This window comes from Bos javanicus, chromosome 6, assembly GCF_032452875.1.
Source record: "Bos javanicus breed banteng chromosome 6, ARS-OSU_banteng_1.0, whole genome shotgun sequence".
Taxonomy (NCBI): domain Eukaryota; kingdom Metazoa; phylum Chordata; class Mammalia; order Artiodactyla; family Bovidae; genus Bos; species Bos javanicus.
In genome coordinates, this window is record NC_083873.1 from 87,011,757 (window position 1) to 87,027,089 (window position 15,333).

Genomic DNA, 15,333 nt, shown 5'->3' on the forward strand with positions numbered 1-15,333 from the left:
TAATTATTAATCCAAGTAATACATTTCTTAATAAAAAGGACATAAAACAACAAAGGTCATTCTTTAGTGTTATATGAAGATATTAAATGTACTAAATTGCAATAAAGTCAAAGTTGACAGCATAAATGTTGAATGTTTTATCATCTTGAATGCATTTGCTTTGTGTTAGCCATGACGGGTGTGATGGCCTTGACTTATCACAAGTAGTTCACAGACAAACTTCTGGTGCTACCAATTGTGGTTGGATTTTTTTTTCTAAAGAATCTTGCTCCTATGGTGAGATTTCCTCCTTTTTTTCATGTTCTTGTCACTTTTTAAAGCTTATTTATTTTGTTCCATTGATCTATATTTCTGTCTTTGTGCCAGTACCATACTGCCAGAAGGAAAAACATCAATACAGTATACTAACGCATGTATATGGAATTTAGAAAGATGGTAACAATAACCCGGTGTACGAGACAGCAAAAGAGACACTGATGTATAGAACAGTCTTATGGACTCTGTGGGAGAGGGAGAGGGTGGGAAGATTTGGGAGAATGACATTGAAACATGTAAAATATCATGTAAGAAACAAGTTGCCAGTCCAGGTTCGATGCACGATACTGGATGCTTGGGGCTAGTGCACTGAGACGACCCAGAGGGATGGTATGGGGAGGGAGGAGGGAGGAGGGTTCAGGATGGGGAACGCATGTATACCTGTGGCGGATTCATTTTGATATTTGGCAAAACTAATACAATTATGTAAAGTTTAAAAATAAAATTAAAAAAAAATAAAGCTTATTTATTTGTAATTAGAGGATAATTGCTTTACTGTATTGTGTTGGTTTCTGCCATATATCAACATGAATCAGCCATAGGTATACATATGTTCCCTCCCTCTTGAACCTCCCTTCCTCAAATTTCTTTTATGCTTGATCTTTCTGAGACTTCAGTTGACTCTCTTGGCCCTTCTATAAAACAAGGAATATCTTTGGTTTAATGTTATACCCTCGTGTGAGCAAAAAAAGGTTCACCAATTGCTTTACATGTGGATTTTTACTTCATTTCTATAAAGGGAAATACACCATTTTGTTTTATTATGGCTGATTCCATGTGTTTGATACTACAAGGAATGAAAAGAAACACCAAAATCAGTGGCTGTAACATTGCCGTCTAAGGCTTCTGTGGATTCCTGGTGGCCCTAGTGGTAAAGAATCCACTTGCCAATGTAGGAGACACAGAGACCTGAGTGTGATCCCTGGGAAGATGCCCTGGAGTAGGCCATGACAGCTCACTCCAGTATTCTTGCCCGTAAAATGCCACGGACAGAGGAGCCTGGAGGGCTATAGTGCATGGGATCGCAGAATTGGACATGACTGAACTGCAACCTAACCCTGGAAAACACTGAGAATCTAGAGGCTTTTGCCCTCTTTTTGCCTGAGGAGCAATCTTCATCTTTTCCTGTCACTCCTATTGACTGTCACACTCCATCTCCTTCCTCTGTTGAAGGAGAGAGAAGTAACTGAGACAGACTGGGAAGAAGGAGACGGGAAGCAGGAAGAAAAGAAAACCAGCATCTTATCGTCTCTCTACTTTATTCTTAGCTTTTTGTATGGTATTATCATATTCAGTCCAAGTAATTATCCTGTGAAATAGCCATTGATTTTACAGAGGAGAAAATTAGGATTTAGAGAAGTTCATAAGTAGTGGAGCTGAGATTAAACTCCGGTATCCCTGACTCCAGGACCTGCTCTTTGTGCTGAGCCACCTGGAGGAGACCTTGGAAGAGACCTCGTTCAGCCTCTTCATCTCTTATCTGAGTAGATTCATAATGTGTGTGTTGTTGTTGTTGTCACCCCGTTGTGTCCAGCTCTTTGCGACCCCACAGACTATAGCATGACAGCCCTCTCTGTCCCTCACCTTCTCCTGAAGTTTACCCAAGTTCATATCCATTGCATCGGTGATGCCATCTGGCCTTCTCATCCTCTGATGGCCTCTTCTCCTTCTACCTTCCATCTTTCCCAGCATGAGGGACTGATGTATGTGTGCAGTTCAGTTCACTTCAGTCGCTCAGTCGTGTCCAACTCTTTGCGAACCCAGGAATCGCAGCATGCCAGGCCTCCCTGTCCATCACCAACTCCCAGAGTTCACTCAGACTCACATCCATTGAGTCGGTGATGCCATCTAGCCATCTCATCCTCTGTCGTCCCCTTCTCCTGCCCCCAATCTCTCCCAGCATCAGAGTCTTTTCCAATGAGTCAACTCTTCACATGAAGTGGCCAAAGTACTGGAGTTTCAGCTTTAGCATCATTCCTTCCAAAGAACACCCAGGACTGATCTCCTTTAGACTATACTGTTCATCAAAAGCACATCTGTCAATGACTGTGATAAACATTCGACATATTATCTAATCTGATGTTCACGTTACAAGGCACAGAGAGGTTAAGTAACTTGTTTAAGTCATTACGGAGTAAATCATATACAGTCTGGATGTCAGCTTGAGGTGATCTGACTCCAGAGTCCATTTTTATACTGTACAGTATGTGTACTATGCCTCGATGTTTTTTTCCTACCTGAAGAAACTGAAATTGACAAAGGTTAAGTGACGTTCCCAAGGTCATCAGCTCTTTGGTGGCAGAATAGAGTCCAGTCTCTGTTTTCCAAGGGCAAGTTGTTAGCTCCTTCCTCTGTTATGCGGTGGGTATCATCTGATCGGAAATGGAATAAAATAAAAACCGAATCAAAATGTAGCTGGAGTGCTTTGCTGCACCTGATTCTGCACCCCTCAGAGTTCAGCCGTGTACATTACATTCTCATGAACTGCTAGGGAGTATGTTCCTCTGTGGGGAATCAGATGTAGAAGTGGTTTTATGAGCCATAGCTATTAAAAATGCACACATCCACACATTATTTCCTTTTTATATTCATGAACACTGACAATAATAAATCAAAAAAGGGCTTTTTTGATAGTTCACTTTACAAATTGCTTTAAATTCTAGTTAAAGTTATTCATTGCATGAGATTATTTTTTAAAATTTCTATATTGTCAAGAGCAACATGTCAAAATGTGATGAAAATAGTTCTTTTCTCAGAAACACTGGAAACACCTCGGAGTTTAAGCAAGTTTCCAGTGTAATGTGTATAATAAATCATCTGTCTATGTTTTAAAATTGTCAGCAACAAATGGAAACTGTAGCACTTAGCAAAGGATCAAGTACTGAAATAAAAATAATCTTACCTTTTTAACGATCACATGACTTTCCATAAATCAAAGCTGTTTTCGGGAAGAGATTAGTTGTTATCTTTATTGGATGAGCAGTCATGGATGTTGGCCTTTGATAAGCGGGACCTAGGGTGTGATTTGGGCGTCTTCTTAGATTCCTTTAGTGTTTCCTGGGTGCCTGGAGAGCATGTGGGGAATGGTGTGTAGCATTATGGGGGAAAGAGAAATACAGATGATGCTGGAGACCTTGCTCTTGCCCCTCACAGAGGTTAATAGCTACATGAAATCAAATTTGTTGTTGTTGTTATTTAGTTACTGAGTCATGTTCAACTTTTTCACAACCCTATGGACTGTAGCCTGCCAGGCTCCTGTGTCCATGGGATTTTCCTGGCAAGAATACTGGAGTCGGTAGTCATTTCCTCCTCCAGAGGACCTTCCAGACCCAGTGATCAAACCTGCATCTCCCACGTTGGCAGGCAGATTCTTTGCTGCTGAGCCACCTGGGAAGCCCTTCAAGTCAAATAGAGTATTCTTAATCTCATACTCCTCCTTTTTTCACTGTGTTCTCTCTTACACCCAGGCTGTGTGCTTTAGTTTGATCCTGCAGTAGTGATGAGAAACAGTCACTCATCCATACTTGAGAGAGAACGATGCAGGGACACTTCGCCTGTCACCTGTGCCCAGAGCATGGCTTGTCCTGCCATGAGGAGCCTTCCAGGACCTACTCTTTCATGTCACACACACTAAAATAAGGCACACGCACACACAAAGATAAATGACAAAGACATAAAAAGCCCGGTGTCAATGCACAAGAGGTAAAAAAAAAAGTGCAAGTCTGAGAAAATCCCAGCTGCGTGTATACCTTTTCCCTTTGCCAAGGATGCAGTAGTAGTTGGGCAGGAAACCATACTCCAAAGACTTGTGCCACAGTGAGCATGGATTTGTGCATATCATTTAACCCCCTGAAACTCCATATCTTCAGGGATAAGAGGTCAAGACTGATACTATTTAGTGGGCACTGGGGAACCTTTTTCTCTTTTCTCTGCATAAATGCAGCCTGGTTCTACTGGCTTTGTTTATCATTCTGCTTGCTGCTCCCCTAGGAGGAATGAGCTGGATACAATGATTATGTGTGCAAAGGCTGTAAATAACGAGATGGTACCCTTCGGCCATGCAATAGAGTTTATGTAAATAGGGTCCTCTTAAAACACTCACCTGCCAAACTTCAGACCTAAACATCTTGGGCAAAAGTAGGTGTACTGAGGTATTTAGAATGTGTCTGCACACTGTGTGAGGAACTAGTCTTTTTACTTGTCAACTCTTGCTTTTTTATGCCATCTCCACCCCAACCTCATTATTACATAGTGCTGTGCTAAAGGATTTTTGTGTTTTCCCAGTTGAACCCTACCCTTAAAAGAGAAGGATGTACTGTTGTTAATGTCATTCTGAAGAGAATATTACTAGCTCTAAAGCCACATAAAAAAATATTTCAAGTAATCATCGTAGTAAGAGTCTCCTGGGATGGCTTTTTAGTGGGGATAGTGCTTAAAGTTCTGTAAATCAATTTTAAAAGACCAATTTCTTTATAATAATTACATTATATGTATACATTATGTGATTATATGATATTATATATATGTGTATGTATATATGTATATTTATAATCCTTTGTTCTTATTATGCTAAGGGGCAATAATGGGTTGGTTCTAAGAGATACATCTACAGGGCGACGTGGCCACAAATGTTTAGTTACTCATGTCCCCACGCATTTATTACCTCTAGAGAGAAAGTAATTTGCAGCTCTTGTGTACATTTACACTGGACAATGAATATGCAGTAGAATATTTTTTGAAATTGATGTCTTAGAGACTGCAGGATAGAGGGCAAATCATTTTCTTCTATTTTCTTTGCTCTCCTTTCCTCTTAAAAAGCTTTCCTTTATAGAAAATAGCTATTGTACATAAAATGTAGCTAGTTATAAGTACCTGCTGTGTGCAAAGTGAAATTCAGCTAAAACAAATACTGAAAGTAACCACAGAGAGAACAACACCAGAAGTACTAAGTCACTTCTACACACTTGGTGGGATTGTATAGTGTGATTTTATGTATGGAAGCATCAATTAGTATTTTTTTAAAGAGTATTGGAGTCATCCTTTGCCTTCTGTAGTCAACCACGAGTCATTACAGTCATTATAGTACTTAGGAGCAGTTCAACCCTTGGAATAGGCAGGAATGGCTAAATCATATGTGTGTGAAATAGAAGGTGATATCCATATTGGTAAAAATCAATATTCTTTACATTTGTTTGATGTTTGTGACAGCCCTCAAAATAGCATACTTATGTGGTTTAAGTCCCCTAGTGACATCACACATAAAATAAGGCATGTTTCTATTAACACCTCTGTTTTCTTTCTATTAGGGTGTGCTGGAGAGTTTCCTGGGCACCGCTGTCTCTGGAGCCATCTTTTGCCTCTTTGCTGGTCAACCACTCACTATTTTGAGCAGCACAGGACCTGTTCTCGTTTTTGAGAGGCTTCTATTTAATTTCAGCAAGTATGTATATAGATATCAAATCATAAATTAGAGTTGTTGAGTTGTAGAACATTCACAGTCTAGATAGAGCACAGAATAGTGAACTGAAAGTTCCTCAGTCGCATCTGACTCTTTGCAACCCCATGGACCGTAGCCCACCAGGCTTCTCTGTCCATGGGATTCTACAGGCGAGAATACCGGAGTGGGTTGCCATTCCCTTCTCCAGAGGATCTTCGTGACCCAGGGATCAAACCCAGGTCTCCTGCATTGCAGGTGGATTCTTTACTGTCTGAGCCACCAGGGAAGCCTGCACAGAATAGTAGTTAAGTGGAATTTGGAAATTTTAGCATCTGGAGATTGAGAGGCCCTCAGAGATTAAGTTACCTGGCAGGTGCTAACATTTGATTCAGTGGAGGTCCCTCTGTCACATTGCTTCTCCTCCGCCCCCGTTCTTCTCTGCCTCATTGTCCTGCTTTGTGCCTCTGGAGGCTGACCCCGGTGGACCCCAGCACGCAGGCTCCTCTGCCCTCTGGCTTCCTGTTGGGTTTGGCTAAAGCAGAGCCTCAGGAGCACAGGAAGGCAGAGAGGTCAGGGCATGTCTGCTTCCCCCGCCGCGCTTGGTCACTGCTCTCCCGGGCAGTCTGGCAGTGGCTTGTTCCATCCGGTGGCTCCCCCCACCCCACCCTGGTTCTGCCCTCATCAGGCTCTGGTGACTCTTCTTTCCTTAGCCTTTCTAAGCTGTTGTGGGGGGCGGGGGACGAGGGTAGAAATGGCTTCCTGACATCTCTAGTCCCTGAGAACCTTGCCATTTTTGTTACTCATTCCTCTGTAAATAGTTCACATCTTAAAAGTTTTCCTCAGAATTCCATCTGAGGTTGCCTTCTATTTCCTGCTATGATCATACTGACACTAGAGAAGTGAAGTGACTTGTTCAAGGTGACATAGCTTGTCTGTGGAAGAGGCCGGGTGCTCCCGTGGCCCACTGCTCCTAAATCCCATTCCTGTGTTCTTAACTAATGATGGATTTCTAGAATCAACTGGGTAACAGCTAACATTTATTGAGTGCTTGGCCGTGTTCCAAGTATTGTCCTAAGTGCATTACATGTACTCCCTCATTTATTTCTTGTAGCAGTCCTGTGGAGTAGGGACTATATCCTGTTTTATCGATGAGAAAGCAGGCACAGAGTAGGTAATAAATTGCTGAAGGTTGCATCAACCAGTTGTTGCAGGGTGGGGATTTGAATCCCTGCTTTCTGACTCCAGAGCCTAAACCTCTTGTGGAATCACTAGACATTACTAATGGGCTTGGCAATTGTGGTACCGGTATTTTCTTTTAGAAATTGATGGATTATTTTAAGATGGAGAAAATTGAATTAACCAAATTATCTAAATAGCCACATTAGCCCACAAATGGCTTCAAAATCAAATTGGGAATTCCAGCTTCTTTCTAATGAACTTGATACCTCTGAGAGAGAACTGCCTTTACTGGCAGATCTCAGTACACAGATAGATTGTAGAACTTCATATGGCTTGCTAGCATTCCTTGTTGGAATTTCCATATACTTCTACCATTATACAGTTTTAGGATTTTAATGTTAGAAATGTTTTTACCCACTTAATGCCTCGTAGACTTAAGGACTCAAATAGGAGGCTTTGAAATTGTGTGGGGACTTCCCTGGTGTTCCAGTGGTTAAGACTCTGCCTGCCAACGCAGGGTACATGAGTTAGATCCATAGTCTAGGAAGATCCCACATGCCTTGGAGCCACTAAGCCCATGTGCCTGGAGCCTGTGCTCCACAACTGGAGAAGGCCCTTGCACAGCAACGAAGACACAGTGCAGTCATAAATAACTAATAAATAGATAAATGAAATCTTAAAAAATCAACTTAGAGGGATAAAAATTACTAAAAGAAAAAAAAAAAAAGAAGCCATGTATGCTGTCAAAAGTGATCACGAGAGAGGAGGGAATGAGAATTTAAAGTGAGGGTTTTGAAAACTGGGTTGAGGGCAAAAATTAAAGGTCTTCCAAGCATTTAAAGCTTCAGATTTTAACTAGAGTTATGTTCTCTGTAGATCATTACCAGAAATTCCTCTGTTATAATTCTCAGGAGACCATTGGAAAAAATTCTGCTCCTGTCAGTTTATAGAAAGAGTCAAACAGTTTTTATATGTTTAAGAAAACATCATGTGAGACAAGAAAGCCTTTGTGGAAAGATTAAACAAGCACATACTATAAACAGGGACAAATGTGCAACCTTTGCAGAAAGATTTATTGTATACAATGTGATCAGAGCCTTAATCTACAGAAAATGTTTGCACCCTGGTTTGCTTTAGATAATTGTAGAATCGAGATTATTTCCTTTTGCTAAGCAAGTTCCTTTCTCATTTTCCCTTCTGTTTCATCAAAATTGGAAACTTAAATATAGTTTCAAGTGATTTATTTGAAAATAGCAGTAAAGCAACAAGAAATATTTGAGAAACTGTACTTTAAATCCATCACTGAGTAACATATGACACTTATGTGGCAAACCTTATTCTTTTATTCACAATGCTATATCATTTGCTTACATATGGTAACAGCAGTGCTGATATGTCTAGATACAGAGTATTTGTGTAGACCACTGTTTCTCAAAGTGTGTTTCATCATTTGCTAGTTGCATTAGATTCTCAATGAAAAAGAAAAATCTGTGATCCCAATAAGTCTAGGGAGTGCTGTACATTATTTATTATATCCCCCTATTGATAATTCACTTTACCCTTCAGTTTACTAAGGGATCTGAGAAATCCTTCAGTAAAGAAAGTATTTTACTATCTTTTGCCCAGGTTTTCCCCATCATATTTTACCTTCTTTATTTTTTTAAGAAATAGATAAATTCTTATTTTGTGAGTTTAATGGACTCAAACAGTAACTCCAAATAATCCACAGATTTATCTCTGACTTGGAATACAGGATTTAATATTTGGCTTATCAACTGGAAAACCATGAAAAGGCATATGAATGATATACTGTCGCTTTTTAAAATTAGTAACAATGAAAGAATAGCTCACAACTTTCCAAAACACACATAGTTTTGTTTCTCCAATTCTGCAGTCTCTTTTGAACTATTTTTACACACTGTATTTCAGTAATGAGCTTCACTCATGTCTCAATAGTAAAGAACTTGCCTGCCAGTGCAGGAGGCATGGGTTTGATCCCCAGGTCAGGAAGATCCCCCGGAGAAGGAAAAGGCAACCCATTCCAGTATTCTTGCCTGGGAAATCCCATGGACAGAGGAGGCTGGTGGGCTACAGTCCATTGAGCTGGAAAAGAGCTGGACATGATTTAGCAACTAAACGACAACAACAATCCCAATAATAGAGAATTGGATTCCTTTTCCTTTTCTTCTGGGAGAAATCTGAAGGGAGTTTAAGCAGTGTGGTCTAAGTCATATAGAAACTTCGTATTAAAGTTGGATTTTATCCTGTTTGTCATTTGGTCATTTATTAATTTATTTCTTATATTATTTGAGCAGTTTACTTGTAGGCCTTCAAATTATTATTGTCTTCTATTAAGTACCTGGATTTATTCATTCAGTTTAGGGAGTTTATATTTGTCAGTGACTGATTGCTGAAACATGCTTCAAAGGTAAGTTCTTCGTTTTTCCTGTACCCTTGGGTTTCTGCTGCTCAAAACTATCGTGTAAATCTTTAGAAACATTGAGTTTTACCAAAAAAATATACACTGATTTTGTCCTTCTAACGCACCATAGTTTCTTCAGTTTCTACTATCATTTCCTTTCTGTAGCTTATAACTTTTATAATTTAATTGCAATTTAAACTTGGCACCAAGGGGCCTGATAATCTTATTGGACGTTAACATTGCCTTTTATTGTAGTCATCACTGTTGATCGGCTTGTTTAAAATCACTGTTGATCGGCTTGTTTAAAGTTTCTCATCTTTTATTCCTCTTTCTTTTTGCTGCTGTAAACATATCACTTTCCTAATGGAGTGATTGGTATTAGTGAATTTATCTGGGTTATTCTTACAGAGACACTCTGGGAGTATTTAAGTATTTTAGAGGAGCTGGTTTGGGTATCCTGTTTAGGTCCTAAGATTCAAGTTTATACATGCATTTTCCCCCTTTGTACTCAAACTGATAGTGTTCCTGACCATTAGCTGATGACTAGATTATTTCTTATCCTGTCCTGTAAACATCAATTCTGTAAACAAGAATTAGCATTCTTAGAACACATTAAGGATTGTTCTAACTTTAATCTTGTTAGGAAAGCAAAACTAGGTAATTGTTTAAAACTTTGTTTTAAGGAAAATGTCTGAAGTAATAAAACTGTTTCTAGGCTCTGACTCATTGTGTGATAATGTAAATTATAGTGTAAACTCCTAGAATTTAGCTTTTTCTAGAGTCTACTTATCTCAGAAAGACATGCATAGGATTCAACACTGGGGTTCCAGATGTGGAGGGAACTGTAAAGAAATGCCAAAGATGTCTTTAGAAAGATTTTGGGAAATCTGTAGAAGATAACTTTCTACCCAAGTGTTACTAATCTCCTGTTTTGGCAATGTATTCCAATGTGTGTGATTTGATAAGAAGGAAATAGAGGACAGTGACTTTAAGGCCCACTCGTGTGCTAGGGCTTCCCTGGTAGCTCAGATGGTAAAGAATCCGCCTGCCATGCAGGAGACCCATAGTTAATCCCTGGGTCAGGGAGATCCCCTGGAGCAGGAAATGGCAACTCATTCTAGTATTCTTGCCTGGAGAATTCCATGGACAGAGAAGCCTGATGGGCTACAGTCCATGGGGTCGCAAAGAGTCAGACACGACTGAGCAAGTAACACATACACACACACACACCACACACTGAATATAAATTGTACAGGAAGAACCATGCTGTAATTTTTAAAAGGACCTGTCCAGTAGTACAGAGAATTGGTTTCTGGTCCAGCTCTGCCGTGAAAGCCTTGACATTGGATAAATGGCTTAGTTTCTATTGGCCTTGGTATCTTCATCCATAAAGTGAGGCACATATGACCACTTGGTGATTAATCAGGATTCTCCAGAGAAACAGAACCAATACGATGTGTATATTCATCTATAAGAGATTTATCATAACTAATTGGCTCACACAGTTCTAGAGGCTGGCAAGTGCAAAACCTGCAAGGTGGCCTAGCAACCTGAAGACCCAGGAGAACTTAGGTTCCAGATCCAAGGCCTTCTGCTGGAGAACTAGGTAGTGCCTATGTTATCGATCAAGTCCAAAGGCAGGCTGTCTGCTGGACAGTCCTCTCTTGCTTGAGGGAAGCTGGCCTTTTTGTTCTTTTCAGTTGAAGAACTGACTGGATGCAGCACACTCTCATTATGGAAGGCAGCCTGCTTTACTCAGGTCTATCGATTTAAATGTTAACCTTACCCAAACCACCCTTAAACACCCAGAATAATGTATGACCCAATACCTGAGTACCTCATGGCCTAGTCCAGTTGACATATGAAATCAAGCAACTTTTAATTCTAATATTCAGTAGAAGTTTTGGTTGGTCATCACTTGGGTACCTGTGATAGCTCATAAACCAGTTCAGTAACTTTCTGACATTACAACTTTCAAGTTGTAGCCTGCAGGTATAGCTTTATTGAAACCCTTTTATGCACCAGACATTGTGTTAGGAAGAGAATTTGAATTTTTATTCTAAGAGCAGTGCAAAGCCACCAAAAGACTTTAAACTAGGACATTTGATTTACATTTGAAAAGGTTATTTTGGCTGTGATGTGGAAAACAGCTTTGAGCAGGGCAAGCATCGATATTAGTAAGGAGGTTCTTACAAGAATCAGGGAAAGGCTTCTTGGTGGCCTAGACTAGGCTGTTGGTAATGGACATGTTGACAGGATGTCTTTGGGGAAGCATTAAAATATGTGTCTGTCAGTTATCAGAAACTCACTGTATAAAGGGAAAGCCATAGAGCTTTAAGCATGCATGATCCTTGATTTATTTTTTCTCATACAAGAAATGTGATTACCAATATGTTTTTTCATTGCAAATGATGATAAAAACAACTATTTTAATGCACTGTCCACATAATTGTAAAATAATGAGTGTGAAATGGTAAAATACCAACATTTGACCCATGTTTTCCAAAATATGAATCTTGAACTAATTCACTTGTAAGAAGTGTAAAGGGTATTGAAAAATGGCCTACTTAAATGGAGGCATCGTATTCTTTTTTTAAATATTGAATCACTTGTTTATTTTTACTTTTTAATTGGAAGACAGTTGCTTTACAGTGTTGTGTTGTTTTCTGCTGTACAACAGTGGGAATCAGTCATAATTATTTATATATATTATATATATATATATATGTCCTCTCCCTCTCGAGCTCCCTCCCTGCTCCCATCCCACTCCTCTAGGTCATCACAGAGCACCAGGCTGGGTTCCTTGTGTATATAGCAGCTTCCAATTAGTTATCTATTTTATACCTGATAGTATATATATGTCAATATTACTTTCTCAATTTGTCCTACCCTCTTCTTCCCCAGCTGTGTCCATAAATCCATTCTCTACTTCTGCATCTCTATTCCTTCCCTGCAAATTGGTTCATTGGTACTATTTTTCTAGATTCCCAATATATCCATTAATATGTGATATTTTTTTTCTCTTTCTGATTTACTTTACTCTGTATAAGAGGCTCTAGGTTCGTCCACCTCAGTACAGCTGACTCAAATTCATTTGATCCCATCTCCCTGTGTTGGTGACACTCAGTTCACAAGGGGCATTGCATGGAGTTCATGCCACATGTCTCCTTGAGCACTGTTTTTCGTCTTCCTGACCTGACCCTCCCTGGTCTATCTCAAAAGTTCTTGCTTTTCCTTAAATACTTTTAGTTTTTTCTGCAAGATTATCTATCCCCACCACCTCGCCGAGCCCAAATTAGTCCCACTTCTGTGACACTCTGTGGGAACTTTAGGTATCACTTAGTATTTTGCGGTGTGATTGTTTATCAGTTTGTCTTTCTCAGTAGACTTTGATGACTTGAGGAAGACAGAATACTTTCTTAGTGTCTTCCTTAACCAGAAGGCTCCCAAAACATTTATTGAACATATGCTAGGTACCAGTGTTACGCTTTCAAACTGTTTTTCTACATAGGGATCATCATTTTGAATGAGAAGATTGAGTGAGGGGATAGAGAAAGATATTTCATGCAGGCATAAATGACAAGAAAGTGGGGGTCACAGTATTCATATCAGACAAAATAGACTTTAAAACAAAGACCATAAAGAGTGATAAAGGACACTCTATGATAAAAGAATCAATACAAGAAGAAAATTAATGAGTCAATTACATTCAAATGGTACGATTCCTTCGTTGTGCTTTTCTCAAACACCTGAAATTATTTTTTAGCCTAGTGCCATTAGGCCAAATCCTAAAGGTAATACTTCCTGGATAAAATTAAGAATGATCTTTCTATCTAGTAGCTATAAGTGATCTTATATTTTTAACAGTCACTCTGCAGTTTGGTAGTTTTGTGTTGCAGTTTATGTTCCATGGAGGAGGAGTCTAAATACCTTTTTTCTTCTTTCCAGGGACCATAATTTTGACTATTTGGAGTTTCGCCTTTGGATCGGCCTCTGGTCGGCCTTTCTGTGTCTCATTTTAGTAGCCACCGATGCCAGCTTTCTGGTTCAGTACTTCACTCGCTTCACTGAAGAGGGCTTTTCTTCTCTGATTAGCTTCATTTTTATCTACGATGCTTTCAAGAAGATGATCAAGCTAGCTGATTACTACCCCATCAACTCCAACTTCAAAGTGGGCTACAATACTCAATTTTCCTGTGTGTGTATGCCGCCCGACCCAGGTCAGAACATTATGCTTAGTGTTTATGCTTACCTTTTATTTGGAAGAAGCTGGAGGCTCCATGCATGCAAACTTTCAACCTGGTATTATGATCCTCAAAAATGGGTTTTATTTTATTTCCTCTGAGAAACCATGCAGCTGAATTTATAGTCTCTTTGCCTGAGGTGTCTTAGCCATGTGATTCAACCAGGAGGTATAACCAGGAGCTCTGGAATGTGAACGTACATTCACATTAGCTCAATACTTTGAAACTAACTCAAGTGACAGAATTTGCAAGGAAATTTTGTGTACCTTATTCTTGATCGTCTCTGATAGGTGAGAAATAGTTTTGTGTATATTATTCTGGATCTTCTTTGTATCTCTATGACAGAAATAAGGACCAGACTAACCTAGTCCTCTGAACTTCTGTTCCTTATTTTACTAGGAATCTCCTCTTAAGTAAATTCTAAGTAGATTATTTTAAACTTACAGAATAAACAAATATGAATTCACTTTATATAATTTGAAGCAAGAAATTAAAAAAAAAATTCAGACTAGAATCACCTAGTGATAAAATAGAGCTTTATAGTTAGTTCATCTGTGTTGCTGCTGCTGCTGCTGCTAAGTCACTTCAGTCGTATCTGACTCTGTGCGACCCAATGGACAGCAGCCCACCAGGCTCCCCCGTCCCTGGGATTCTCCAGGCAAGAACACTGGAGTGGGTTGCCATTTCCTTCTCCAATACATGAAAGTGAAAAGTGAAAGTGAAGTCGCTCAGTCATGTCCGACTCTGTGCGACCACATAGACAGCAGCCCACCAGGCTCCTCCGTCCATGGGATTTTCCAGGCAAGAGTACTGGAGTGGGGTGTCATTGCCTTCTCCGTCATCTGTGTTAGACAATGTAAATACAAAAGGAAAGGGAAAGTAGAAATAAAAGAAGAATATTATGGCCTTGGAGAAGATTTATATTCTAGAGTTCGGAAAGATGTAAAAGTAACTTCTTAGTAAAGAATATGATTCTATAAAACCTAGCACTTAAATATCCATCTTGCTAAACCTGAGTCAGCATAAGAACTTCATCACAAAAAAAGTGCTAAATTTGGTCTTTGGAATTTTTTCTTGGAATTATTTTTCTTTGAATCTTTTCTTGGAATTTTTTCGTTGGAATTATAAAATTCATCATATTTTATAATATGGAAGGCATTTGGGGAAAAAGCGTCACTTCAGGTAAAGTTGCTTTAACATCTGCTTTAGTCAAATGAGGCTTTCCTGGTGGCTCAGATGGTAAAGAATCTGCCAGCAATGCAGGAGACCTGGGTTCGATCCCTGGGTTGGGAAGATCCCCTGGAGGAGGGCGTGGCAACCCACTCCAGTATTCTGGCCTAGAGAATCCCCATGGACAGAGGAGCCTGGTGGGCTACAGTCTATGGGGTTGCAGAGTGAAAAACGACTGAGTGACTAAGCACAGCACAGTAGAATGAGGAGTAAGCATTTGTGTCAGACAATGAATGCTAATAGTCCTAGTGGTCCCTGGTTGTAACATTAGCTACATTCGCTTAAAATAAAAATTAGTGCATGATCCATGCTTTTTTGACTAAGATCCTTAGCACCAGAAGCACAGCAGTGTTTTGAGGGTTTTGTACACTTGGGCTTAAGTAGGGCAAGTCAGATTCGAAGTGTTAGTTGCTCAGTTGTGACTCTTTGCGACCCTATGGACTGTATAGCCCACCAGGCTCCTCTGTCCATGGAATTCTCCAGGCCAGAGTACTGGAGGGGGTTGC

At 39.8% G+C, this 15,333-nt stretch overlaps 1 protein-coding gene across 3 annotated transcripts in view; it reads left to right on the forward strand.

Moving 5' to 3' along the window:
• The window catches only part of SLC4A4 (solute carrier family 4 member 4), a 362,767-nt gene that overhangs the window by 273,183 nt on the left and 74,251 nt on the right, over window positions 1-15,333 (forward strand). For all 3 annotated transcript variants that reach the window (XM_061420424.1, XM_061420421.1, XM_061420422.1), the window contains exons 13-14: window positions 5,622-5,755; window positions 13,302-13,573. In XM_061420424.1, coding sequence (XP_061276408.1) covers window positions 5,622-5,755; window positions 13,302-13,573 — 406 coding nt within the window. The remainder of the gene's footprint in view (window positions 1-5,621; window positions 5,756-13,301; window positions 13,574-15,333) is intronic.